This window comes from Neopsephotus bourkii, unplaced genomic scaffold (genome assembly GCF_033783945.1).
Source record: "Neopsephotus bourkii isolate Nb327-2 ecotype Australia unplaced genomic scaffold, CSIRO-AGI_Nbou_v1 NB_1120, whole genome shotgun sequence".
Classification (NCBI taxonomy): domain Eukaryota; kingdom Metazoa; phylum Chordata; class Aves; order Psittaciformes; family Psittacidae; genus Neopsephotus; species Neopsephotus bourkii.
In genome coordinates, this window is record NW_026901606.1 from 1461336 (window position 1) to 1489331 (window position 27996).

General features: G+C 47.9%; 1 protein-coding gene across 4 annotated transcripts in view; it reads left to right on the top strand.

Moving 5' to 3' along the window:
• PRICKLE2 (prickle planar cell polarity protein 2) overlaps positions 1-27996 on the top strand; it is a 104858-nt gene that overhangs the window by 61948 nt on the left and 14914 nt on the right. For 3 of the 4 annotated variants that reach the window (XM_061362325.1, XM_061362327.1, XM_061362329.1), the window contains 4 exons: positions 11927-12110; positions 23559-23672; positions 25582-25719; positions 26600-26803. In XM_061362325.1, the coding sequence (XP_061218309.1) occupies positions 11927-12110; positions 23559-23672; positions 25582-25719; positions 26600-26803 (640 nt within the window). Of the gene's footprint in view, positions 1-1963; positions 2467-11926; positions 12111-23558; positions 23673-25581; positions 25720-26599; positions 26804-27996 lie in introns of those variants that run through there. The other variant, XM_061362328.1, reaches the window with a different exon arrangement.

Here is a 27996-nt window from a genome sequence, read left to right on the forward strand (position 1 = left end):
CAAGAAGTCTGCCAGGAGTGATGACGATTATACGTGCTGTTTGGAGATATAAAGCTCTTCTCATAGCTGAGATGTTGTAAGTGTTGGTCTTAGTGAGACCATAAGATTACATCAGCTCATGATTCTAACTCCCATTTTGTCTTTGTGGATCAATTTATACTTAAAAGTTTGCAGTTTCTGGTGGGATCCCTTTCTTGAGTGATCCACTTGGCCAAACCAGCCCTGTCAACCTTCCCTCTGAGCACGGAGCGGGCTGGTTGGTCCTGCTCAAGTGGCACTTGGAGCATTAAAAGACCCCTTATAGCTAAAGGGCCTTTGCCCTTGGAAGTTAATACAGATAAAGTCAGGCATTTTACTTGCGTTTGATGAAAATTAGCACCTACAGGACTTGATGTGTGGAAGGACACATATTCTTTGTGCCAGTTGTAGCCCTGAGTCACTGCTGTGTGCTTTTAGCAGTAGGTTTACAGGGAAGGTTGTTACAGTAAACATGGGTAATTTCTGCTCCACAGCACTTCTGTTCAACATTACCATTTTACAAGCAGGCTTCTTTCTTTGCTTTTGCTCAAGTCAGTTTTGTCTCATTTCCTTTGTATTGTAATTAATATGCTTGGAATTTAAGAGGAAAAATGCATCATCCTGGGGCCTTGGAATGTTAACCATAAAGAGGCAGCTGGCAACCTATGCACAACCCCAGTGCAAGCCGGAAGGGGCAAAATGCACCACTTTAACAAGCTGAAGGCTCAAGGGAATTTTTTCCTACAGGTTCTACTGCTCTGCGTAGTTGGGAGGACTCTCCTTTGCAATTCAGCCATCGCCAGTAGAAGTGGAGGTGACACTGCACTGTCCTCCATGAAAGAAAAGTCTGACCTTGAGATTTTGAGTGTAATTCCATATAATGAAACCTAATTTATGAGCCTTAATAATAATAATAAAGCATTTGAGACTGCAGGAAGACTCACAGCTGTAGTTTCTGCATCTGTATTTTGTAAACACAATTAACATTGCCAAATATCAAGGGCTCTGAAATCTGGAGCCAGACCCCAAAAGTCAGGAGCATGCTAGAAAAGCACTACATGTTGGGCAAGTTTTATTTGCTTTCTGTATGTTTCTGAGCCCACAGAAACTAGGTTTTTATAATTTCACTCACCTTTTGCAAATGCAAAAGCTAAGAAGTACGCTCTCCTCCAGCTGGCTTGAATTAGAGATTCATTTGTGAACACCTAATTCTCAAGCAATGGGCTTTAAGAGCAGCAGAAGAGATTTGGCAGCGTAGCTCCCTCTCTGCCTTTACTTTTCTGAGGGAAGGGAAGCATGGGGGTAGGAGTCTTCATCATCCCTGTTGGGGTGGTATATTCCTGTGGCTCACAGTACCTGAGACACACATAAAAGGTGCAAATCTTGTATCTCTCCGGGCCGTATGAAAGAAAATGTGTTAAAGTACATGGTAACCAAAATGCCATGCTAATAACTTTTATTTCCCAGAATATTTAGCCCTGCTGGTGCACAAACATGCTGCATCTAAAACCCAGTGGGGAATCAATAGCAAACGACTACAGAAAATAATTAAGAGGGCATTGAAAGCCAGGAGAAAAATGATAACGTTGCTCAGAGATGGTTGCTTTAATAGCCAGCATACCTAAGAAATGGTGCCTGAAGTTTGACAGCAGGTTGAGGTTTGGTCAGCATCAAATAAAGGTGATAGTTTGGGGAAGGATAATTGGTGTCTTCACACCATTCATTTTTTGGGCTGCTGGTGCAGAGCCAGCTCTTTGCAAACATGCAAGCCAGTGAAAAGGATGGGGTGGTGGGGGTGTCATTCCTCTCCCTTTCCCCAAGCAGCCTACAGGATTTACTGATTCTGAAGAGCAGCTGATTTCCATGTAAATAAATGGGAGGGTGGCCGGCCCGTGGCGTGGTCCGGATGCGGTGACTTTGGCTTGCTGACATCATTGCTCATTAGCATGCAGGAGAGGAGAGCAATGCAACAGCAGAGCCCCGCGCCGGCAATTATTCTCCATGGGCTGCATCTGTCCTCGTTAATGCTTTGCGCTGGGTTAGCAAATCGGACATCCTCTTTGCCACCTCGAAGGGTCATTTAGCAAGAGGCAGGCTGGAAGGGGGAGCTGCTGAATTCAGTTGAATCGGGAGCAGAGACGGAGGGCATCCTCCGGAGCCACGTTTCAGAGCAGGGCAATTGAAGCAAGAGCTCAGGACGCGGGCAGGAATGGCACGTTGCTCCATGACAGGTTTCCTTCGGAGACACGCCGCGGTCTGAAGGGCTCTGACAAAAGCCCGTCTGGTGGCAGGCAGCGTGTGTCGGGGCGGTGGGATGCTTTATGGCACTGCGGTGCTTGGGCTGGTCCTGGGAGCTGCCGACCAGCCGAACGGTGACTGGTATAACTAGGACAGCTGAGCAGCCCGCTGGATTCTCTCCTCTTGTGCTGTCGCCGTCGGTGCGAACAGGTAAGAAAGTGCCTTTTGGCAGCACCTTCAAAGTTGTCGTGGATTTTCAGGAGGGGTAGAAAGTAGGAAAGAGGAGGAGGAGGAATAAGAAGCATTCTGTGGATGCACGTAGCTGCGTGCTAACTTTGCTCAGTGTGCTGTTGGTGGTGAGCACTGAGGGGGCTGCGCTTTTTATCCTGCAGCCTTTGCTGTTCTTGTTGTTTACAACTGGAAAAGGTTAATTGTTAAATTGCATTTCTGCAGCTGCAGGAAGCCGGGGAGGAACATTGATGCCACCGTAATGGGTTTTTCAGTTACGAGATAATCAGGAAGGCTCAGCTGGCTCCAGATAGGAATAAGTATTATCAAAAATCCTCATTTCTCAGTGTTAATTTCTTTGCTCTGGTAAATGCAGCTTCTGGAAGCCTGGGTTCTCTGCGCATTTTCTGAGCAGGCTGCGTGCAGGGTGGTGTTGTGGCTGAGGACATTACTGTTCAGATGTTTATTGTGGTGGTTTTGCCTTCCTGAGGGTAGAGAGTTTTAAAGTAATAATCTTTCTACGTCCTTCTTTTTTCATGCCAGAATGCCTCACTATAAACCAACCTTGAACTGCAACCTGGGGGTATGTTTTTCAATGCAATCTTTCCAAGTCAAATTTCCTTTTTCTCTTGTTCCTTGAAGGAACGTTTTAAGCAGATGTGACACAGACATGACCTGTGACCATAGCAAGATTTTAATCCAGTTACTCTTTGTTTTGTAGCTCTGATTCCGTGGCAGTGCTAAACACTGATTGAATCTTTTCAAGCCGTTGAGGATTAGCGCCGGATAGACTGATGCCAAAATAATTACTCACACCAGATGCAGTGTCATCCTTTTAGTTTTAGCTCTCTTATCTTGTAACTTATCTCACTTATTTTTATTCAGCAATTATTTTTTCTACTGAGGGAGCACTTACATGTCTCACATCACTGCGTTGTGTTTATAAGGATGCCAGCTAGAGCTGCGATAAAGATTTGTAAAGTAAAACTATCTGCCGCTAACAAGATTATATTTTGCTGCTTATTTTAATCTTCTCCCATTGCGTGTGTTCTACCAGCCACATTCAGCTTAACAAAATGACCTAGCCTTGCGCACTTGCTGCTGGCAGACTTGCTCAGGCTAAGCCAGCACGTACACAGATGAGGCTGGCAGTGATTGCTTTCACAACCGAGTTGGTCTTGCCTATCTCAGGAGATGTGTCTAAGCCTTAAGTTTTGAAATCATTTCAATTTTCAGTGCGGCTCATCCTGCTTCTGAGCATTTTGCCTGTTAGCCAGGCTTTTTCCTTTAGGATGTATGGCCTGGGAGGAGCTCGACTTGCAGCTTGTTTACTGCTTCCCATGGTTTCTGCTTGTCATGCTGCTAATGCAAACTGGTGGAGTCCCTCAAAATAGAACTTACAGCCCCAGGGCAGATCACTGGGAACCTGCTTAGCTTAGACTGAGATCAGTGAGATGGACTGCAAGCCTGGCACAGCGTGGGGAAAGAGAGGGGCAGGAAGAAATGCTCCCTTGAAGAGCATTACAGAACCAGGGCTCTGCAAACTTGAGAGGACAGTGAGGACCCACATGCTGAACAGAAACAGGGTTCTTCATGAAGATCTGGTTTGGGATCCAGAAGGAGAGCCTAAATCTTGCTAGAGCCACAGGCTTGGAGGTGATTAAGTTCTTTCAGTTAAGCAGCAGAAAGAAACCACCCTGTGATGCAGCTCTGCATCTTGTTAGGCTGTGAAGCCACCAAATAGTATAAATAACATCTGACCATCTAACCCACAGGGTAGGACAGAGGCTTTGCTCATGGAAGGGAGTGCTGCTGAACTCAGCTCAAAGGGAGGGTATGATGAGGGTCCTGCTCCATCCCTGCTTGCTGGCTCTCAGGGCAGTTCTGTTGGGTTTGTCCTGTTATGGGGGACATCAAACCCCTTTCTGGTGTCTATGGCTCCTGTGCCTGCCCATCCTGCGCCTCCCCCTGCCTTCCAAAATCATGAGGTTAGCTTCAGCATTGTTTGCCGACCAGCTTTGGGATTGCTATTGCTGTCATTGAGCGTGGTGTTCTCTTCAGCCTGAAAACAAGGGTTCGGTTTCTTCTCCATGACCAGGATAAAATACATGTTTGTTATTGTTTCTGTGTGCTAAGAGACCTTTGAGGTGCAGGGGAACCAACCAGCGCAACCTAACATAAATATGTTGAGATGAATGGTAACCCTGTGAGCTGGCAGGCTGCCTCCATCATCTCATATGTGACAGAGCAGCCTGTAGGACATGTTTGCTCCTGGTAGCATGGATGGGAAACAGGCTGGGGCTCACAGCACCTTGTTTTTCCTCTTCTCTCTATTCCCCTTGCTTGATCTGCAGCTCACATGGGTATAGCACTTTTCCCACCACTGTCTAACCTCTATACTGCAAAATACCTTGACGGCTTCAAATACAGAGTTCTTTTGAGATCTGCTGAGTTATTAATATCCCTTAATTTAACCATCTTGTCTTTATACATCCGAGTTTTCACTGTTCATGTCATGGGTTGCAGCTCACAGGAGCAGCCTGGCAATGTGGTTGAGGTCAGGAGGGTGTTTAAGCACCCTGGGGCTCTTACCAGCTCACTAGGAGAGACTGGAGCCCAAGCAGGGACCTCTGTTCACTTCAGAGCACTGGGGTGCTCCTGGGCTCTCCAGAATGACTTGTGACACTCCTCAGGTCCCACAGTGTGATTTAATCACAGGTTGGAAATGTTGGTTGGGGTTGAATTCATGTTGGGGTGTTGTTGAAATGTCTGGCCATGGTTTCAAGCTATGGTCCTGCTTCCTTTTTTGCCCAAGAGGGCACCAAGACAGCCTAGATGAAGGATTTGGGGGTCTGTACGTTATAATGTGTTTTCTCCCAGTTTCTTGGTCTCATCTGAGAGGAGCACAGCCTTGTGTGCTGACGGTTGTTGTCTGCAATGTCGTGCCTAACCCCAGACAGCAAAACTGGAAGCAGCTTGAAGGCTGCCCAGAGCCATGCCACAGGGAAGCAGGGGTTTGGGGACAGGGCAGTGGGGTCCCACAGGCAGATGTTCCATCTGCTTGTTGAATTGATGGTCCTGATTCACTATGAAGGCAGACCAACTTGGAGACAGCTTTTGCTCATACATGGCTACAACTGGCAATACTGTAGATAGTTCTATTTTTCCCTTTCTTAATTAAGCAAGAATAACTTTTGGAATGGTAAAGGAATTTTACAGAGTCTTAAAAATAAAATTAGACTTCAACCTAAGGCTGAGCATGGACAACTTCAGCCAGATAGGAGGATTTTTCCAGGAGTGGAAATGGGGTTTGTAATAAAAGCTTCAGTGCTACCCTGGATGCATTCACAATTGCTGCTGTTGGTGTTGTGGAGGTCAGAGGGGATTTAAAACAAAGCAGCACTGGAAATCTAACGTGTCTCAAACTAATCAAGTGGGTAGAGAAGATGGATGGGGAAGATGGATGAGAGCCTGACTTGCAACTCTTCCATCCTTTCTGTTGCACACCTTTCCAGAGATGAGTAGCTACTCATGCTACTCATGGCTGTCTGGGGCTCCTAGGAGCTTTTGGTTCAAAGTACAGTGTTAGAGAAGTTGGAGAAGGAGGCAGAGCTTCAGCTGTCACTGCCTGTTTTGAGGACAAAAGCTTGGGGCTCCTCTGGTGGTGCTGATGCTCAGGGGAAGCCATGGTTGGGTGCTGCCTGTGGGTACCCCCAAACCTCAGCTTCCCATTTGTGAAATAGGAGAGGGGTGCCCGTACTGCTGTGCTCTCCCTATGGCAGTGAAGGACTGTGTTAATTTTTCAGTTAGATAAATGTTTGCCATGCCTGTGGGGTGTGGAGAAACGGTTCTGCATAGCTGGAGCTTGCTCAGGGTGGAAAGATGCCTCATTAGCTCTCAAATGAGGGGAGGAGATAACAGGCAAGGATAATAAGATGCCCTTGTTAAGAAACTCAGGGGTCACATGAGCTGCCCCAAATCCTCAGCCTCTCCTGTTTCTGAGATGTCTTGTGATTTACTGGCTGGTGACTGACCCAAAAGCCTCATTGCAATCAGAATGACGGGAAAAAATCAGGCTGCTCTTTACATCTTAAGCCAAGCAGGAAGGGAATTGCCCCTTTGAGTTAGGCATCCCATCTGAGCTGAGCAGACGATTGCTTTTTTGAGGGATTCCAAATCTTGCATGTTAACATGTGCACAAATACATGCAAATCCTTTACTACAGACTGAGCAGAGGCATCGCTTGCCCCGTCGTGGGCTGTGGCATTCATGCTCCTCACATTGTCTGGAGATGGAGCTGCTCCCTGATACAGCCCATTTGTTTCCATCCCAGAAGAAACAACTGAGAAGCAGAGATAAGCAGCCCTTTGGGGGTGTGGAGTGTGTGTGATAAGGGCTGTTTGCTGAGTTCCTTCTTTGTCTGAGAGGAATTTTAACATTTCTGCCACTGTTTCAAACTCTGCTTTCAATCTTGCTGCTGCCAAGAGGTGATGGGCTCTTCTGCTGCCCTTGTTTCACGCAGCTCAGGCTCACAAGTCTGAGCAGGCTTGGCTTTGGTGGTATTTACCTCTTGCATGCCCACCCAGCCGGGCCAGTATCTCTGGCTGGAAGAGCAATACGACCAGGAGCTCTTCCAGCAGACAGGATTCTGCTGCCCTCACAGCCCCAAGGGAGCCTGATCCTGCCTGTGCCACCCAGACCCCAACTCATGCAGACTGCTTGCTGGGAGATGCTCCTCCACTGAAGCTACAGAGCATTTGCAAAGACACACTTGCCTTGGCTTCAGGCTGCCCTGGTCCTTCTTCCTTCTTTTTTTAGCTCTGCCTGTGCTTTTGCTGTTTATTCTCACAGCAGAGAGACCTCAGCTGTGTTCAGAAAGCTGGGGGCACGCTCACAGCTCTCTCCAGAGCCTCTTGCACAGCACTTGTGTTTTCAGCGTGGTTTAGCTTACTGTTGGTGCCACTGCAATGATGAAAGGGCTGTGGGAGGCTCCAGAGATGGCAGAGGCTGTGCTTCAGTAACCATGGTGTGCAACAAGACACTGCCTCATCCCAGAGACCTCGCAGGTCAATTGAGCTTGTGTTGAGCTGTGTGTAGTTGGAGCTGGGCTGGAAGCGTGCTTCTGCATCCTAAACAAGAGTCTCTGAAGCCAGGTTCTCCTCTTGCTGTGTGGGGCCCTGTTTGCTTCAGATTCCCCTCGTGTGCTGGTTTTCCTCCATAGATGATGTGTGGGGTGTTGGATCCAGTTTGCACCATCCCCCTGCACCAGTGGATGGGTGGGGATATAACTGGAGATGGGGATTAGAGCTTCCTCTAAGGAGAGGTGCCAAGAGCACCACGTAAAAGCAGCCGTTGCAAAGTAAAATACATCCATCTTGTAACTTGCTCACACGAGGCGCTGGCCTTGAGGAGAGCAAACTTTTCAATCTGTTTCTGAGCCAGTTGCTGCTTTGTACCATGTGAAGTCAATTCAAGGCAGGCTCCTTTCCAGCTAAATCTGACACCAGGAAATGTTCTTGTTCTCCTCATTTGCTTCCCGCCATCCTGGCCCCACTGCAGGGCAGCTCTGTGCAGTGCTCCCCATCCTGTGCCTCCTGCAGCAGCATGGCTGATGGCTGGTTCCCTCGCTTCTTTCCACAAGCTGCTCCACAGCTCTTTTTTTTTAACCCTGCATGCCTGAAGGTGGTTGTGCTGGCAGCAATCATTGCTTCGTTGGGAAATGCAACACCAATGGGTTTCTCCTCAAGTGATGCTCTAGGATGTTGCTTTTAGCAACAGCACCAAAGTATCTCCAGCTTTGTGTCCTCCTCAGTGCTGGAGACCTCTCTTAATCACCAGGGGAAGTACTTCCCTGGGATGAGCTTGCAGACCCTTCTTTAACATAAGAAGGACATGGACCTGTTGGAGCAAGTCCAGAGGAGGCTACAAAGATGCCCCAAGGGCTGGAGCAGCTCTGCTCTGGAGGTGGGCTGAAAGAGTTGGGGTTGTTCAGCCTGGAGAAGAGAAGGCTCTGGGGAGACTTTAGAGCAGCTCCCAGTGCCTAAAGGGGCTATGAGAGATCTGTGCTTTGGAGAAGGGCCTATAGTGACAGGACAAGGGGGAATGGCTTTAACTGGACAGAGGAGAGATTGAGATGAGCTCTTAGGCAGAAGCTCTTCCCTGTGAAGGTGCTGAGGCACTGGCACAGGGTGCCCAGAGAAGCTGTTGCTGCCTCATCCCTGGTAATGCTCAAAGCCGGGTTGGACACAGGGACTTGGAGCAACCTGCTCTAGTGGAGGGGGTCCCTGCCTGTGGCAGGGGGGTTGAAACTGGATGAGCTTTAAGGTCCCTCCCAGCCCAATCCCAATCCCAGGCTGGCATTCTCTGCAGTGAGAGAAAGGCTCAAGAATGAAGACGGGATTTCCAGAGAGTGGTTTGTGTGGTTTCTTCTTGCTTAAAAAACCCAAACAGCAAAGCTGCCGACACTCTTCACAAGTTGTGTGGGGCTCCTTGGCCCCGCTGGCAGCTGAAGTCATTGTTGATGAAGCTTGGTGGTGGTTAGGTGAGGCTGTGTCTGTTCAGAGCCAAGCTAGCAGGTTTCCCTTTGCAGGACATGCCACTCCACCTGGGCTGTGGCTCCCTTTATATGGTAAAGAATGCAGCACACTGAGCATCTCCAGGCTCCAAAGCTCTTCCCACAAGTAACAAGGGAATAAGTAACGAGCCATTGTTGGCAGGAGAAGCCGGACATGCTGCTGGCAGTGGCCCTGTTTCCTCTCCAACACCCACCAGCTCTCCATCGTAGCACCAGCACCCACAGCACATGGTCCCTGCAGCATCTGTGTGCACAGCCAAGCACTGGCATGTGCATCATCTCACTTCATCCCACTCTGCTCTAAGTGCATTAGGGGGATGCTGCTTTTTCAATTTCATCTCACGTTTGAAATGTACATTTTTATATTAACTTTTTACTGCAGGGAATTATTTTTAATTATAGCGAGCTGGAAGATGATAAAATAAAGTTGAGTAAGTGAGACCTATGTGAAGAAGTCATGGAAACCATATGATAGAAGTGGAAAGACACTCTTAGGACACTGAGTATTGTTCCCATGAAATTATATATCCTAATGTAAAGAAAATAGTTGTAATTAAAGCTGTTAATCTTCTGCATTTAATGAGGGGAAAGGAAGAGAGCTGAATGTCTCAGGGGCAAGATCTTGAAGTTTGTAGTTTGCCCAGGGAGGTGGCGAAACCCCATGCCTGGAGATGCTCGGTGTTTAATGGTGCAGAGTTTTTACAGAGCCTGTGGCCCTGTTTGACATTGCTGATGAGTAGACAGGCTACCTGTGTCCTTTTCATCCTTTGCTCTTCTGACCAGGAGAAGCTATCCACTGGTGGTACCTACTTGCCTGGATGGGGCAGGAGTAAATCAGCTTACTCACTCAGTCCTTGCAGTCCTGGCTGTATGTGGTGTGAGCTGTGGGATGGTGGTTGTGTGGGTTCTGATTGATCATACACCTCACCTGTTAAGTCTTTTTGTTTAACACCATTATTTGAAGTCCTCGAGATAGTTGATTTATGTCATTTATTAAAAGCCAAGACCTCCAATACTCTCCTGCCATCTTCCGTCTCCTGGAGGGGATGTGTCTGGAGCAGGGAGGAGGGAGAAACGTGCAGACTGGCTTTGTCCCGATCACCGTGGTTGTGCTCCTGGCTATCCGAGCATTGATTGTTGGGTTTGCTTCGCTTTGAAGCTTGTGATTGATATCCTGAAAACTAAAATTTAACTAAGCAGTCCTAAACCTTCTTAGAGTAACTATCTCCAATGAACCTGGAGCTATTAATTATTCTTAGCATCTTGTTGCATATTGAGCCTGCTTCACGTTGTATTGCTAAATGAGATGGGAACAGCAAAGGAGCAAGCAGCTTTGGTAAGGTGGAGGGCCCTTGCACAGTAGCTGATTAATTAAGGTATTCACATGAAATGGTGCCTTGGTTATTTCTTAAGGTAACAGCCAGAGGGGATGCTGAGGCTCTTTGACTGGACACAAACCAGACGTGAGGGGTGCGAGGGGGTTGCAGTGCGGTTTAGATCTGATGAAAGGCAGGAAATGGGAAAATCTGGCAAATCTCCCTGGCTTGACTTAACGGAGCCTCTTGACTTTTGCTAGAGTGCATTTTTTGTGCTGCAATGGCCAAATGGAAAGTTAGACTCGAATCTGGGTCTGAGCACTGGTATGCTTAGCTGGCTTGGATGCAGTGGTGAAAAAGAAGGGAAGGTATTCGAAAATCACAGCCCCTGGTTGTTTAACTGTTGCTGCCTTATGGATTTCTTCGCTTTATATCTGCAATGGTAATTTTTCCCTTGATTTTTGTGTGGTACCTTTTTATTTCTGAGATGTCTCTTTTCTGCTGCCCAAGTGAAACTGTATCTTATTCCTTGTAAGTCAGTGTTGTTTCATTAGAGCAAATTAATTCAGAATCCGGTGTGGTTACTTTAAAATAGATACCATTGACCCATATTGTGGGAGAGTATTGTGGTTTTATAATAGAAGCCAATTTATCAGTGTTCTCTTTAACCTCTTTTTTTGTGGGGCTGGGTGATGTTTTCAACCAGGTTAGTCCTTTGCTGTGAAGGAAGGTGAAGGGGTGCAATGTCCTTGCAGCCCTGCAGATACATGCTCAGGTTCAAGCCCATGAAGAAAACCCCCATGGACCATCAGCTGCAAGAGCAGACCCTTAAAAGAAGTGCTAAAAAGTGATATTTGCAGTGAATGAGGTTAATGGCTGTTAAATTGCAAGCTGTGGGCTGTTCTTTTAGTTCTTCTTATGCTTTTCCCCTCCCCATCCAGCTCTCAGGCACTATGCAACCTGGTATGCTGCTGAGCCAGGCGGTTAAGATGCTGTTGTAGTGTGACTGTGGTTTTTGTAGCCTCCCTTAATTTAATTTAGCTTTATATGTTCAGACTATAATCAATTTTTATGCTACTTTAATAAGCAAATTTATGCTATCAGCATGCTAAAGGGACTTGCCATTCACGGCTTCCCAGTCAAACCACCATTTTCTGTATTAGAGAAATGCCCAGCTGTCCTAAATTTGGGAAATGCTCAGCAATTATTGGCTGGCATGGTGATCTGCACCAGGAGGGCATGTGGCCCTTGCCCACACTGGCCCCTGGAAATGCTCCTCATGGTGCAGTGAAGGGAAGAGCAATTACATATCCCTAAACATCGGGCAGCCTGACTCAGCTTGATTGCCAAGTGTTGTTACAGCAAATATGGACTTTTATTTCCTCCTTGTAAGAGAGACAAATCCTGCATTAGAAAATGCCTGAACATAAAAAAGGGTTGAGTTTAGGATCTGCAAGCCAGCTGCTGGCTACTAAAGCAGGAATTGCTTTGCTGTCTTATTTCAAGCGCAACTCACCGGGACACCTATTTTTCCTCTCTCCTCACCTTGCAGGAAGATTTGCCTTCACTGTAAGTGCTCCCAAGAAGAGCACATTGTAACAGTTATGCCTCTGGAGATGGAGAAGACCGTCACAAAGCTCATGTTTGACTTCCAGAGGAACTCCACTTCTGATGATGACTCGGGCTGTGCCTTGGAAGAGTACGCATGGGTCCCCCCCGGCCTGAAGCCAGAGCAGGTAAAACTGACACGACCCAGTTGTAACCACCAGAAACAAACTGGTTTAATATGCTTTTTGGACATAGATGCCCTGATTTTTCTCTTAAGGGGGCAAACACTTGTTGCATCTGGCTGTTTCTGGGTGCACTAGAGAGACTCGCAGAGACGGGTTTGGTCTGAATGCACAAATGGAACAAAACAGAGATGTGATCCTTGCAGGACTTGTGGTTTTCTGCATCTGTAGATGTAATTGGTATTTGACAGTGGGGAAACAAAGTAATTCCAGGGTGGCGTTTCTTGTGGTTGTGCAAGGGGTGGGTACAGATGTACCTACTACTGCTTCATTGGAGAAAAATGTGGTGGGACTCCAGTGTTCCCCAGGGACTCGGTGCTTTTCTGCCCTCCGACCACTCCGTTCTGCAACCAGTGCAGGGCAGACAGTCAAAGCTGGTAAAAGACACTAAAAAACAAGCCAAAATCTTTGGGATTGGCTTTTTCAAGCATAGTCGTTGTGCCTTACTGGAAGGAATTGCTCAAATTGTTCAGGTCTCTCAGAACAGGAATTGAGCAGGATGGATTAGACCTCAGCATGCTCTCTGTGCAGAGCACGCATTGATTTCTGCTCTTTGCAGTTTACATGATTCGCTTGCTTTTTATGCTGATTTTTTTTCTTTTAATGTGTTCAACTCAGAACTTAATTTGCAGAGGAGATTGCAAAATGAGCTTAGTCTTGATAATTGCTATGGCAATCATTTTAAACTGTGTAAGGAGGCTGGGAGAGGGTGGAAAGCTTTCATTCTTAGTGTTGTAGTGGCTGTCCTTAAATACTGTGTTTTCCTGAGCTTTTATTCAGAAGGGCTTAGGCATTTCCTGAAATATTTTGGCACCACCCGTAGGCTGTAAATACTATCTGTCTGATTAGAGAAAATCCAGTTGTTTGGTGGTTTGGTTTTTCTCTGCTTGTCTTTACAAGCCTTGCTCAGTGTTTGTTTAAAACTGCACAGCACTATGTGTTTCATTTGGTGCCATCCAACCATGCAAATCAGGCAGCAGCCTTGTTTTCTGTCACATTCCTTATGTCAGAGGCTCCCTTTGTGCCTCCCAGGAGGTACAAGACACGGTGTATGGAGAGATGCAGATGGTGCTGAAGTAGCTCTGCTGGCCCTTCATGCTGTGGGGACATGAACCAGTTGGGTTTCAGGAGTCCGGTTGGAGGACCATACCCGTGCTAGTGCCACCTGCTCTCAGCATCACCTTCTGTCCAGGCATGTTGGTGGCTTCTGGAGCCCAAACTGGCCTATGCCTCTGTAGCTTTGGGGGGACATACTGGTATTTAGTGCCAGGTGGCACCTGACCAGGTAGACATGTTTGCTGTTGAGTCCAGCATGGCATGGACAGCAATTTAAACCCAATTCTAGCGTGGCAATGACATATTCCAGAAGACATGGATGCTTCTTTGATCACTCAGGTGCCTCTTAAGAAATAGCATGCTGTGAGGGAGTTTGGGATGCTCAGGAGCAAATAAAAGTCCATTAGCTCCAGCAGTCGGTACTCATGTCTCATGCATTACTCAGGTTAATGTATTTTTAGGTTCTTCCAGCGTCTGTTCCTTGCAGAGGTCGTGGTGCTCCTCAGTCACCTGCTTTCTAATTACGCTCCTCTGTCTGTGTTGCTGAGCCTTTTAGCAGATTTGCCACTTCTGAGCTGTTTCTAATCACTATGGAGATGAAGAGCAGCCGTAAGCTGAGCCAAAGACAGGCACTGAGATCCTTCAAGCATAGCTCATCCAACAGCCTTTTTGGGACCTTTCATGCATCAGATGAGCCACTAAGGAGACAAAAGCGAGGTGTGACTTCTCTGGGCTGTGAAAGAGCCATGATGAAGGGCTGGAGGGTGAAGAACAGCACCATGAATTTCTGTGGGGGTTACCACAGTGTGTCACTGCCTAGCTGAGAGGTGCCCTGGAATGCAGGAGGATGTCCTTTGCCTCCCGCAGGGGTATGAGGTACTTCTACAGTGACTTACTGGAGCGAGGCTTCAGATAGATGAGGGGCTTTCTAGTGGATGAGCCTGGTGTGCATATAGGATATGGAGCCTCCAAAAGGCTGATGTCTGCTGTGGAGCAGCTGGTGGGCTCTGCTCTGGCTGAGGACACTGCTGTCAGCCGGGGCTGCAAATACAGATTTGCAGGCAGTGATTTTTTTTTTTTCTCCGCCTTCCACTGTTTTGCTGTCGCATTTCTTTGACATGAAACAGATGAAATGAAACAACTTTTTTCTCTGCAATATTCTAGTTTATTAAAATCTCTCCACAGCATATGAGCTGGGGAGGTAAGTGGTCCCCATAAAGACTAACGCAGCTTTCTTATTATGCTTGGACGACAGCATTCCGACCTCGCTATTCTTGGGAGACTGTGTTCATGTGTTACTCAAAGCAGCAATTTACAGAGTATCAGGGGGAGAAGTTGGCCGGCAAACATGACATCGGTTTTTGGCAATGTCCATAGGTCATTTCAGAATTTGGAGAGTCCCTTCAATCCAGAGCTTAAATTAATAACTATAATCTGAAGGGGAATCAACTCAAACCTACAAGGCCTCAGTGGATTCCTGGAGACAAATTCAGGCATCGTCTGGCCTGTGGTACATGTCAACTCTTTGAAAATCATGTTGGTTACTTAATGTCCACTCCTGAAGAGAAAACAAAGCATTGGTCCAGTGTTCACAGACACTGCATTGAAGAGCAGAGCCAGAAGTTATCCCTTATGGCTCATCAGTGTGCAGGACTACAAAATGCTTTACACAACAGCCATAAATATTGTGTATTTCTAAATATCTGTATAACACAGGGATAAAGATTGTATTATAAAAAAATGTAGTATCATTGAATGAGGTATGGTAAAAATTCATCTGGAAAAGTGGCTCAAATTTATGACATCTCTGCTCAAGAAAGAGGGGTATAAACTGGAAGGAGGCTGGAAATGCTGTTTCATTGAGGAGCCTAGAAGAGCTTTGTTTGTTCAGCCTAGCAAATCGAAGGGTTATGATCAATCCCTGTGCATTGGAGGAGGAACAGCAGTTATTCAAGCTCCAACTTTGGCACAAGAACATAGATATAAACTGGCTCCAAATGCATTCAGGCAGGAAATTGGAAGAGGTTTCAAACCATCAGAGGTGTAAGGCTCAGTGGCAACCTGCCAACAGGGAGAGCAATGGGTAAAAACCCAGCACTGAGCTCCATAAATTACAACGTGATTAGAAAATGTGGTTTCTTGTAATAGCAGTCGCTACATGGGATGGCCAAGAGGTTCCTGTGTGCTCTGTTACCACTTGGATTGGACCTCAATGAGAAGTTGTCTCATGCGGAAGAGGGACTTCTCTTCTGGAAGATATGGATGCAGATGGGAATGGGAGAAATGGCTGTATGGGAGGGGAAGCAGACCTTCAGGACATGGGCTTTGACAAACGCTCTTTTTTCCTGCCTGCCATTTGATGGCCAGATGAAGAAGTAAGTGTGGAAGTCTTGCACTGGGCAGACACCAGGAGAAACATATCCTTAGCAAATCAAAATCCCAGACCTGGCTGCAAAGACAGGGGAAGGCAGCTTCAGGAGCCAGTTTGTCTGCTGGGGCTGGCAGTCCGACAGCTGATCCTCCTTCCACTGACATAAGTTTGAGTGCAGATGCTTAAAAATAAGTACTTTTGAGATGTGTTTTTCACATTTTTAGGCAAGGCATATGTAAATACATGTGAATGTGTAGCCTTGGAATCCTGGGGCCTGTGGCTTGGAGAAATCCAAAGGGGTTAGAGCATGCCAGCTTGAATTTCAGAATACAAGGGATTTTTGAGGATTTCTGTCTTTATTGTGTCTCAATAATAGGAGCAGCTGGTTATAGCCACAGATTTCTAATGAAACAAAAGCTGAGGCTCCACTTCAGCTGCGGTGTGGCTTTCTGTATAGCTCCTGCATGCCAGCATTCAAGATCCTTATATGTGCTGTAAGAACTGAATTCCCTCTGGCTGTCAGCACAGTTGCTCTGATCAAGTCACTTAAAAAGTTCTGAAAGTCTCATCTGAGCTAGAATTTGTAGCATGAAGGTTCATGGACTATTTTTCTCTAAGGCAAACATTAGAGCTTGGACCTCAAGAGCTTTGCAGTATGGTGTGAAGCTCGTAGCTGTCATAGGGAATTTATTCAGGGTCTAACGTATGTGTTGATTCCTGTCCTGGATCTTTTGCAAGACCTTTAGCAAGGGCTTGAGTTATAAAACCTCCAGGCTTCATCAGTTGCTGTTCAGGTTGCAAAGTGGGGAAAGGAGAGCGGAGATGAACCTACATGGAACATGCATTAGCACCTTACTAAAGATACCCGTTTTCACCACCTTGGTGTGGTAGAAAGTACATTATCTGGGCCAGTCATCTCTGGGGGATGTGTACCTCAGTTATGCCTGTTTGTCAAGGTCGAGTGCAGTTTACCTTCTCATCCTTTCTTGAGCCCTTTAAGTTCACCAAACTGTTTCACTCCTCCAGAGATTAAAGCAAGGAAGTAACAAGATAGACCACAGCAACCCTGTGCTCCAAGCCTGCCTAGTAAATGGGAAGCAGATGAGCTAATTTATGGCCTCATGAAGGTCTTTCTTGGTAGATCCTGATTTGGAGAGCACAGTGGATGCAAAGCTGAGGGTACTGAAACGGAGCTGTAACTCATGTACACCGGTGCCAGAAGCTGCAGCTGCCTCTCACTCTGCCCCCTTGCACACATGCACGCTGTGGTGTTTTACCCAAACCCTGCGTTTCAGCACATTTTTCAAAGCTCTCCAATTTCACTTTGAGGTAGAAGTGAGTCCATCACCTCCCCAGTGAACTCTTTCAGTATCTAAATAGCCCGGCAGTTAGCGACTCTTATTTCAAGGCTGGAGCTTTCTAATCCAGCCTCCAGGCATAGGACTGTGTGGAATGCTTCCCAGCTGGATGGAGCAGCAATCCTGCACATGAAATGCTTTTTCAGTGTACAGTCCCAGTGCTGCTCAACTTGGGGCAGCCGGGGTGGGTTAGGAGATCCTGGAGCTGTTTTCTCTGCCCTGGAGCATAGCAGATGGAGGAGGTGTGAGCGTATCCCATGCTGCATAGTAACCCCCATGACAAAACCATTTTGCTGTGTGCCTGTATCCTGGGTGTTTTCCTAGTCATGGTGAGCCAATGTAAAAATTATTTAATCCTTGAATAATCTTATTATCGGAGAGGGAATCAGCTTCAGTTGGTGGGGCTTGGAAACAAAACCACTCACCCAATGTGGTTTATTCAGTTATGAAGTAGATATGTGGTGGTCATCAGAGGTAAGAGGCAGGGAATGAGCAGGGAGTGGAAAAGAAAACAGATAAACCCTGGTCTACACCATATAAATGTTCAAGGCCAGGTTGGACACAGGGGGTTGGAGCAATCTGGACTAGTGGAAGGTGTCCCTGCCCATGGGCAGGGGGTTGGAACTGGATGAGCTTTAAGGCCTATTACAACACAAACTATTCTGTGACGCAGTGAACTTGTCCTGGAGCTTTACTCCCATGTACAATTACAGCTTTTCCTTGTTGTGCTGTTATTCTAGTATGCTACCCATGGCCTTACCAGCACAAGAACAGTTTAAGTGGCAGATCCAGGTCAGCTCTGGTCAATGCAGCAGATGATCATTACAATTGCTCATGCTCCTAGGTGACTGTAAGGGGCGTGACTGCCAATCAGTACCTTGCAGCAGAAAGGCCACTCTCAGATGCTTTTGAAGACACTTGTTTCTGGCTCCTTTCAATTCAATTTCTGCCTAAAAAAAAGAAAAATGATGGCATGCACTTTGACAAGTCTAAAACTTGTGGATATACGGCCTTCATTCAAACACTGCTCTTTGATGCCAGCAGGAAGCAGTGTTTCTGCGGGATCTCTTACAGACCAAGAACTACTCCAAAGGCTTGGCAAGAGTGGATGTTAACTGGTGAGCAGCAACGCTCAAACAACTCTGCTGCCGTTAGCCATGGGAGAGAAGTGCGAGGAGAGCCTCAAGAGCACGCCAGAACAAATAGCACTTTGGAAAATGTTGTTTCCTTTGTTCCCTGCCTTTGTCCCTGCAACTCAGGAGCAGGATTCCAAGAACAAACTCAGCACTGTGGGGCACTGGACCGCCTGGCACGGGGGGTACATCCACCTCCCACTGCTGCATGCTGGCACATGGGAGTGTTCATGGATCTGGGAGTGGTAAGAGTCTGTTCCCAACCAGGGCTACTGGGTCTCAGGGGACCCTGGCTCCCTCCTGGGATGCATGCCTGGCTGTGACCCTGCGCTTAGCAAGCCCAGCCAGCAGTTCCCAATCTCTTCTCTGTTTCAGAGCATCTGGCCTTGCTGCAAGGATTGTTTTGCTTCAAGAAATAAGTAAGGGCTTTGTATGCCAATAGCCACAGACAAGGAGGACGTGCCAGTGTCGGGCCAAAGCACAGTAAACCCATTTTCCAGTTTTGCACGTGCTGTCATCTGTGGAGCTCATGTATGAGCCTACGTGTACAACTACTTGCAGCATAGAGAGGGTTATTTGCATGTGGCTTGTTCAGGTATTTTCCTCTCTGCTTTTCCAAGGGAGGCCAGCAGGAATGAGAGACATGCCAAATACACTGTTTATGTGTCAATTCTAAGCACTTGGTGTAAGAGATCATTTAATGCCTATGTGTCATTCAAAAGCCAACACTGGGGAGGAGCAGGTGAGCTGCAGGAGCAGCGCTTCTTGCCCGGGCCAGCACAGGCTTGTCAAGCCACTGGCCGCCTTCCTCCTCCTGCAGCCGAAACTCATGGGAGCTCACAAGCAGTGAGACAGGGATGGAGCCATGAGTGAGCACAAGCTCATGGTGCTGTACCACTGTGGTACACCCCTGGGTGGGATGGGATGGGCATGGTCCCAGGGGAAGCAATGCTGTCCTGGGCATTGGGGAATGCTGGCATGTGTGGGTTGTGAACCAACTCCACTGGGTGTGATAGTTTGCTGTTCCTAAGTGGTGGCTGACCCACCATGGTCCCCTTTTGGGGGACACCCGCGTTCAGGCACTCTGCTGCACACAGGCCAGCATATACTGCTCTCAGTGGGCGTTTTAGAGCTGATTTTGCAGTTTGTTTTCATGAAAAGCCAGGTGGGATTGCCCAGCTGGATGTGCCAGAGATGTTACGGCAGAGCAAGTCTGCACCCATCAGCTGAGCCATGCCAGGACACCACGTGCTCCTCTGTAGTCCATCCCAATGGTACGGTCATCCCAAACAGCCAGGTTTGGTGGATGCTTTCAGTCGGAGTGTTGTACTAGAGGCGAGTACAACCAAATGCTACATCCCAACAGTAATTTGTGGCATGAGAAACATATTTCCCCCATCTCCTTTAATTCACTGATCAAAGAGATCCTTTATCAATGGCTTAAATTCAGAGGCTGGTTGCAAATTTTTCCTTCTGGGAGAAGGTGTAAGACTTTGCTTACAAATATGCTCAGGTGGGTTTTGTCTTTGTCACCCGTGGGGCTGCCAGGCGAAGTTGCAGTCCTGCCTTTATAGAGCAGGGGTAGGTTTGTAAACTGTCAAAGTTAAACTGGAAACACACCCCAAACCTAGGAAGACTGCAGAACACAAAGGCATTTGTAAACTTAATGTAATTACTTTCTGCAGTGCCTTTGAATAAAGTTGGCTCCACTTTAAAGGCTTTTTCCTACCCTTGTTTTACATTACGTTCTTTCCTTTCTCCTGGTTTCTTTCTTTCTTTAATTTCTATCTTTCCCCTCCCTCTGCCATCCCCTTTTAGCTCCAAGCAGCTGTTAATTTCCAAAATGTGTATTGGTTTTTGTTAGCAAAACTTGGTGTTGGGACACTTTCCTTTTGAAGGTGAGAATAACACCCTGGGAAGATGGATATGTGCTGTGCCAATTCTCGTGGTACAGAGCCCGTCCGAGTGCCTGGGCAATCTCCCCAAGGCAGGATGGGGCTTGCCTGGCTGTCCACAGCACCCACAGCCAGCCCATCCCCATGGCATCTGGGGCCTCATGACGTTTGAATCCTTATTTTAACCCAGCCTGATGTTTTCCAGATTCCTCCGGGGTTTCTCCCATCCAGATGTTAGCAGAGGTCAGAGAGAAGAGGGGTAATGGGGGGAAGTTGAGGATGAAAGCCTGGCCCCACAAGTGTCTCCTGTGTGTTAATGATGCTTGTTAGGATAAGCATGGGCAGAGATCTGTTGTGAGGGGAAGCAGCAGGATGTGGAGCTGCTGTGGTCTAAGGCAGAACTATTTAATAATAAAACAGTTAAAGATACTGCACAATTTAGAAGGGAAATGTTATCCATCCTGGGTCATTGCCCCACACTGTTTGCTTATCTGCAGCTCATGTTGCATAGCCTGTAAGGTCAGCGAGGAGCCATCTGCTGGTGCTTGGGAGGTCTGGATCAGGCCTTTTGGCCCTGCATGGCTCACTAGTTACAAAGGCTTGTGCGTGCTCCGGACCAGAGCTGGATGGAGGACTTGTTTTAACCTTTTGTACAAAAGCCAACTGCAGACTGAGCAGTTTTAGTTTTCCAGCAAGTTAAAATTTTCTGTAGGCCTTTTCCCTGCAAAGCCAGATTGATCTGAGAATCCCCCCTTTCCTTCTTTATGTTAACTAGTTCTTGAGCATCACAACTGGGCTGTGCCAACCCAACTGCCAGCCGCTTACCCGTGGAGCTGGGAATGCTGTCAGCGGCTGGCTGAGCACAGAGGCAAGGGACTCTGGCAGCCTATGACCCCATCCCTCAAAGGCTTGGCTCTCCCATCCACAGATGTGGGTGCATTGCATCAGGAGTAGGTGATGGATGAGAGAGCATATTTGCACAAGTATGGGTTAATGTCAGCTCAGGGAAGTGGTGTCCTTCTGCTCTTTATCTGCACTCTGGCTGGACCTCTCGGGACAGGAGTGATTCTCCTGGTGCAAGGACCTGTCCATCCTCCTTGTTCAGGTTTGTCCACAGGTAGGATGGTGTATGTAAAGGCAACAGCAGAGGAAGCCATTGAGAGGCATGACAAAAGGGTTTTCTCCCCCTAAGCTCTCTTGTGGATGCTGGTCGAGGACTGGCAGCAGCCTCCACTCCATCCCCTCCATGAACAACCCTACAGAAGTTCCCTTTGGCTGATGCAAATCCAAAGCAAACCCTTTCAGGTTATTTCAGGCAACAGAACACAGGTTGGAGCCTGTAATATTTATTTTGTTTTGCTTTTCAAACCGAATTGCCAATCCCTGCTGAGCTACATTGCTGCTGTGATGGGAGCCGGTTCCCGCGGACCTGCTGAGACTAAATGGAAAACTTCCCAGCGGAAGCAGGAGAGCGGAGCTAGGCACGTACATCCAGCTGCGTCGGGCTCCGGGGAAGAACTCGCATCCCTGCTTTTTGCCCAGGGTTGAGCGTCTTGTAGCTTGTTGCTTTAGGGAGCAGCATGATGGAATTTGGCAGCTCTTCAAAACAAAGAAAAGTCATTTCTGGTCTCCACCAACTTCAAGGACTCTGTGGGCAAAAAAATGCCGTTGAAAGGAATAAAAACACAAACTAACCAACCTGAGCACAGGGGAAGGCAAGCAGCCTGTGAGGAATTTGGCAGGAGAAGTCAGGAGGTGTCCGTAGCAGCTGGTAAGGCTCAGCATGGCAGCGCGGTAAGAGGTACGGCAGCCAGGGCATCACCAGGAGACTATCAGCTTCAAGCTCTGCTATGGACTAGCTGCATAAACTCATGGAGCTGATTTAACACCATTATGCTGCAAACAGTCCTTTCTAGCATCTATATTTGCTACTTCATGTAGCGTGTCATAAGAATTTAAGTGTATTTATTGTCCTTTGATGTCCTTGGATGAAGGATGCTCTATAAATGCAAAGTAAGTATTCTAATGTACGTAGCTTGTTTTCTTTTTAACATAACAAAACACTTAGCAGCCTTTCTTTGGCAGTTTCTGTAGCTGGTGGGTCTGCTTCTGCTGTGCCTTAGCAAAACAAACTTAGGGGTTTGAAGTGGTGTATGTTCAGCGTGTTCCTCAGCTTCGTGACACAAGTAGTTCCTTTGTCATCAACCCCGCAGAGTTATGGGCAGAAGTCTGCTAAAAATCACCCTGTCTGCAAAACATAATGATGGGGAAAGATGAATGTTAGAGTTGGTTTGGGGGAACTGGGAATTGAGAAAAGCAGCCGCAGCCAGTGGAGCAGCTCTGAGTGAGACCAGGGAGTGAGCTGAATGCAGGGAAACTATTCCTGAATAATGCCAGGTTTGGGTATTTATTCCTGAATAAAAAAATAATGTCTTGTTGAAGGTTACAGCAGCCTGTGAGCCCATGGGTGAGCTCCCCTGCCCAGCAGCCCTGCCTCTGTGTTCCCATATCCCCTTCCCTCGCAGACACCCACAGTGGATTGTCATCCTGCAGATGCTGCTAGGGTTGTGTGGACAGAGAGCTTCTCTAGGGAAAGCCAGCCCAAGTGCTGCTCTCTACACAGGGGGGGGGAAAGCTGATCAGAAGCCACTACAAAACATCGTTAGGGAGAAGCCCTGAGAAAGCTGCAGACAGTGCAGCCGCTCTGAGATGAATTGCTGCAGTGTCTCAGAGCCGAGGGAGCATCTCAGGGGGTTAATCTCACCGCAGCAAAGGCAGAAAGCTGTGTGCACCAGGAAAACAGTTTGCATCTCTTTAGCTAAGTGCAGATTTAAGGAAGTCATCCAACCCTCTGCTCCTGCCTGAGCATCCAGAGGCATCCAGGTCTGCAAAGGCTCCTGATCCCAGCCAAGCTTTCCCTTACCCTTACCTTCTCCTGGTTCTTCCCAAGCCATCAGCATCACCGTTGCCATTTCAGAGCTGATCCTTGGCCAATGAATCTCATCCCAGTGCCTGGCCCGGCCCTTGGATGCACATCCCAGGTGTGGCAGTCGGAGGAGAGAACGCGCTGGGGTTCAGGGTGTGCTTCCTCTCTGGGCTGCCACCAGGCTCCTCCAGTGCCGTGCCCCACCACACTGCCTTTATAATAGCAGGTTTTAATTACACCCTTCGAGACAAAAGAGAGAAAAAAAAACACGAAGCCTCCCAACAGATTTTATCTGCTGTTTATTTCCACAAATTGCTGCAGAAGAAAGCCCGGAGGGTTTTGATGGAGGTGGAGGCTGAGATAGCCGGCAACACGGAGGCTGCCGGGGTGCAGCCTTTTTAACCTCCCCTGCTGAGGCAGGTGCTGACACATCCCCGCAGCCGGCAAAACATGCTAACGCTATGGAGGCTGACAGAGCAAACGGTAACAAGCTCTGCTGCCTTTTCTCCATGGGGAAAAGGCAATAGAACCAAAGCAAAGCATGGATGTGTTTTCCCTGCTTGAAATCATGGGGAAGACCTGGTGCCTGCTGGCTTGGGGGTGGCTGGTGGCTTGGCCAGGGGGCCCCACTGCAGTGCTTTCTCTTGCTCCATAGGTGCACCAGTACTACAGCTGCCTGCCTGAGGACAAGGTGCCGTACGTCAACAGCCCGGGAGAAAAGTCTCGCATAAAGCAGCTCTTGCACCAGCTGCCACCGCACGACAATGAGGTTAGTAGCCAGAAAAGGTCCTCAGACATCCCTCAGGGCTGCAGGTGGGCAGGCACCTCCTGGGGTTGTTCGTAGTACTTGTGGCTGGTCCCTTCTCAGCCCTTTCTGCTTTTTGGGTTTATTCACTTGGAGTTCGGTCATGTTGCTAGGTAAGTGCTGCATTTACTCCCTGCTTCTGTGGTGTTGGAGGTGGGGAGGGAGTTGTTTGTTTCCAAAGTCAGCTTTTTTTAAATCACCTTTCTTCAGTTCTCTGAACTAAAAGCATTTTCTGAGCCTGAGGAGGCCAGAGCTCTGCTGTGAGTGGCTTGAAATGCTGTTGAGATCAGCTAGAGCCAGATCCAAAGCTGCCAAAGTTGGTTTTTTCCCAAATGCTGCTTCCGATTCACCTTGGGAATTGGAGTACATGTGCTGAGGATGTTACGTGCATAAGGCTCACTTGGGCTGAGCCGTATGAGCTGGGAGAGCCTGGCAAGCTGGGTGTTGAGCCAAAACCAGTCAGAGTAAATGAACCTTCACACATATCACAAGAAGGATGTGAGGCAGCAGAAAGGGTCCAGTCTTTGACATCCTGTTCTCACCAGTGACAGCATTGGCCTCGGGTAGCCCATGAAATTTCCCTGTGTAAACAACAGGAAAAAACTGTTTTCATGCTGCTTTCTGAAGAAACCGCTCTGGAAAGTACATGAGGTAACGTGTTTCATCTAGGTGAGATTTTAATGAGTTTGCCTGTGCGTGGCTGGGTGCCATGGGCACAGCACGGCGCTGCCAGCACCAGGGGAGCTCCAGGCACAGGACAGGGGCTTCTTCCTGCACACCCTGGAGCCCCAGCCTGCCTGCCCGCCTTCCTTGGCAGCCACTGAGAACCCATAGCCTCCAACAGGTGAAAACTGTAGGAGCAGATACACATGAACGCTGCTACTGCAGCAGGGACTCATCAGAGGCAGGAGTCTCCATGTGTTTAGTGCACATCAGTAGGGTTTGCTTCCAGTTTCCCCTCATGTTCGGTTTCGCTCCTTTGAAAATTCAAGGTGTGATAGGACAAGAGGTGATGGGTTCAGACTTAAACAGGGGAAGTTCAGTTTGGATATAAGGAAGAAATTCTTTACTGGGAGGGTGATGAGACACTGGAACAGGTTGCCCAAAGTAAGTGGTGAATGCTCCATCCCTGGCAGTGTTCAAGGCCAGGCTGGACAGAGCCTTGAGCTCTGTCTCACACTGACACGGTCTAGTGTGAGGTGCCCCTGCCCATGGCAGGGGGTTGGAACTGGATGATCTTAAGGTCCCTTCCAACCCAAACCATTCTGTGATTCTCTGTTGAGATTCAACCAGCCAAGAGCTTAGCAGAGTTAAAATAGTCAGGAACACCTCAGAGTTTTATAAGCTTTGGAAATGTTGCATTGTTCGTTGTATTATTTTATTTTACTTATTTCCTTGTTACCTTCCAATGCAGAGGTTTGGCAAATGTGCAGACTTTACCTTATGCTGGAAGAATAGCTGGAGTTCCTAAATAGCTCCATCATTTGCACTGGGAAAAGGGCCTGTGCTCTTAAAACACTAATTCAGTATTTTGAAGCTGTAAGACCTTTGCTATAAGGAGGCTGGTGGGGAAAGCATGGAAGCTATCTGTCTGATTGCTGGTCTGGGTGGGATGCTGAGGACACAACTTTCCTACAAGCTGAACACCTGAAGAGCAACCTTTCTCCTGCCCTCTCTTCTCACCTCTGCCTCTTAATATGTTTTACCAAACCCTGCAGTGACTGAAGCCCAGATAGCTGAGTTTCTTCAGCCTCCCCCAAGCCAAGGGCAGAGTTTGTTTCTGTAACCCCCGTGCAGAGGTTTGCAGAGCCCGTGAACTGTGGGTCCCTGGCCAGGGACACCCCTAACACTGCGCATCACTGGTCTTTTTTAGGTCCGCTATTGCAATTCGTTGGATGAGGAGGAGAAGAGGGAGCTCAAACTCTTCAGCAACCAAAGGAAGAGGGAAAATTTAGGGAGAGGCAATGTCCGGCCGTTCCCTGTAACCATGACGGGAGCCATCTGCGAGCAGGTGGGTAGTAACCAATGAACTGGTGCAAGTGGGGCAGCTTTTGTATCATCACTTAGGTGAAGCTCTCAGGAGTGTAGCACCCACCCCATGCCCCCCACCAGCTATGAGCACTGGGGTCCATTGGGGTGCATGCCAAGAACACCCCACAGTATTTCACGTGGAGCAGTCATTTCAGCTCCTGGCCTTGTGCAGGGGGGTAGCTGTTTATATCCTGGCCACAAAATGGGTGTGGAAAGAAATTGAGAGATACCAGAAAGGAGCTGTGAATTAGCACCTTCTGCTGCTGTGGTTGTGAAAGCAGCTTGTTGGTGATGGGTGGCAGTGGGCTCAACTGCTCCTTTGTAAACATTGGGTTTTTGAGACCCCACCTGGCGTACTGCATCCAGCTCTGGGTCCCCCAACATAAGAGGGATATGGATCTGTTAGGGTGAATCCAGAGGAGGCCACAAAGATGCTGGGAGAGCTGGAGCAGCTCTGCTATGAAGACAGGCTGAGAGAGCTGGGCTGTGTCAGCCTGGAGAAGGCTCAGGAGAGACCTTAGAGCAGCTTCTAGTGCCTAAAGGGGCTGACAAGAAAGCTGGAGAAGGGCTTTTGGCAAGGGACAGCACAAGGGGAATGGCTTTAAACTGAAAGAGGGTGGTTTTAGATTAGATAATGGGCAGAAGTTCTTCCCTATGAGGGTGGTGAGGTGCTGGCACAGGTTGTCCAGAGAAGCTGTGGCTGTCCCATCCCTAGCAGCGTTCAAGGCCAGGTTGGATGGGGCTTGGAGCAAGCTGCTCTAGGGGATGGTGTCCGTGCCTGTGGCAAGGGGTATGGCACTAAATGGCTTTTAGGTCCCTTCTAACTGAAAGCATTCCATGATTCTGTGGTTTTCTGACAGTGCGGTGGCCAGATCAACGGAGGGGATATGGCTGTCTTCGCCTCTCGAGCGGGACATGGTGTTTGCTGGCACCCTCCCTGCTTCATCTGCAGCATCTGCAATGAACTGCTGGTCGACCTGATCTACTTTTACCAAGATGGGAAGATCTACTGCGGCAGGCATCATGCCGAGTGCCTCAAGCCCCGCTGCGCGGCGTGCGATGAGGTAAGAGCCAGCTCACCCTGGCTTCTGCCACATGCCATGAGTACTTCCAGTAACAGCAGAGCCTTCGTGCTGCTGATTCTAGCCAGCTGTGTGTGGTGGTCCTCCCTTTCCTCTCTTTTCCCAGAGGAAGCTTCTGGTGGGATGAGTGCTGTGTTTCCTACAAGATGGTAGTGACTGAGTGAGTGCTGAGTTGAAGTGGGCTTTGAGAGAGGTGATTAATGGGCTAAAGGAAGCTGAACAAATGGAATACAAAGTGAATAGAGAGAACTGTACAGAGCCGCCTCTGAGCATTTCTGAAGTGTCAATCTCTGTTTAAAAAGCTGGTGAAGGAAATTGTTCTGGCTTTTAAAGTTATGAAAGCCATAGCGTGGAAAACCATGTGTACTATAAAATACCACGTCCCCATCTATGCAAGCATGTAATAGTAAACATCCAAGGCTATAGGCACTTCAAATATAAAGAGCATTGACGTATGTATCCAATTAAATTTGTAGAATTACCAGTAAAAAAAACAACTCCTAACCATTCAACTGACCCTAGTTCTTTGTGGCTTAGGCTGGGTAATTTTTTTATCATGTATTTTTTATCCCTGCAAATTCTCATGTAAGTCTTTCATTCAGCTCCTTCTTTAATGCATATTTCTTCCCCTGAAACACTCACTGCTAACTGGGAGAAAGAATAACTCAGGAGTATGAGGAGCTGCAGAGGAAAAGCTTTTGGTGTGACCTGTGCTGGGGCAGAGTGAGGGAGCAGAGCTGGGCTGCTCCTTACTCCCCTGGCTTGGCTTTGGGAGTGGGGATGTAAAGCAGAGACAGCAAGAAAGCATCCACTGAAAACATCTGAGATGGCTGCTTCACCAGGCTACTCTTAACAGCGCTCTGTGCCTCAGTTTTCCTGCTTGTATAATGGCAGCGATCATCTTTATAAGCACACAGGCTGGGGAAGAGACAGCAGTGAGGAGCCTTGTAGCTCTGTCTTCTCTCTCCTCCAGAAAGCTGCCACTTCATCATTTGTACTCGTGTCCCTTTTTCAGAGATGGGTAAATGTGTTTTAGTAAGTGGCTGCTCTGTTCTTCAAAAGCCCACCAGATCGATCGGTTGTATATAAGCGTGTTTATTACCCTGATCGACCCCTCCTGCTGATGGATGTGCTTAGGAGCACATTACTGTGAGATCTGCCTTAACACTTCATAG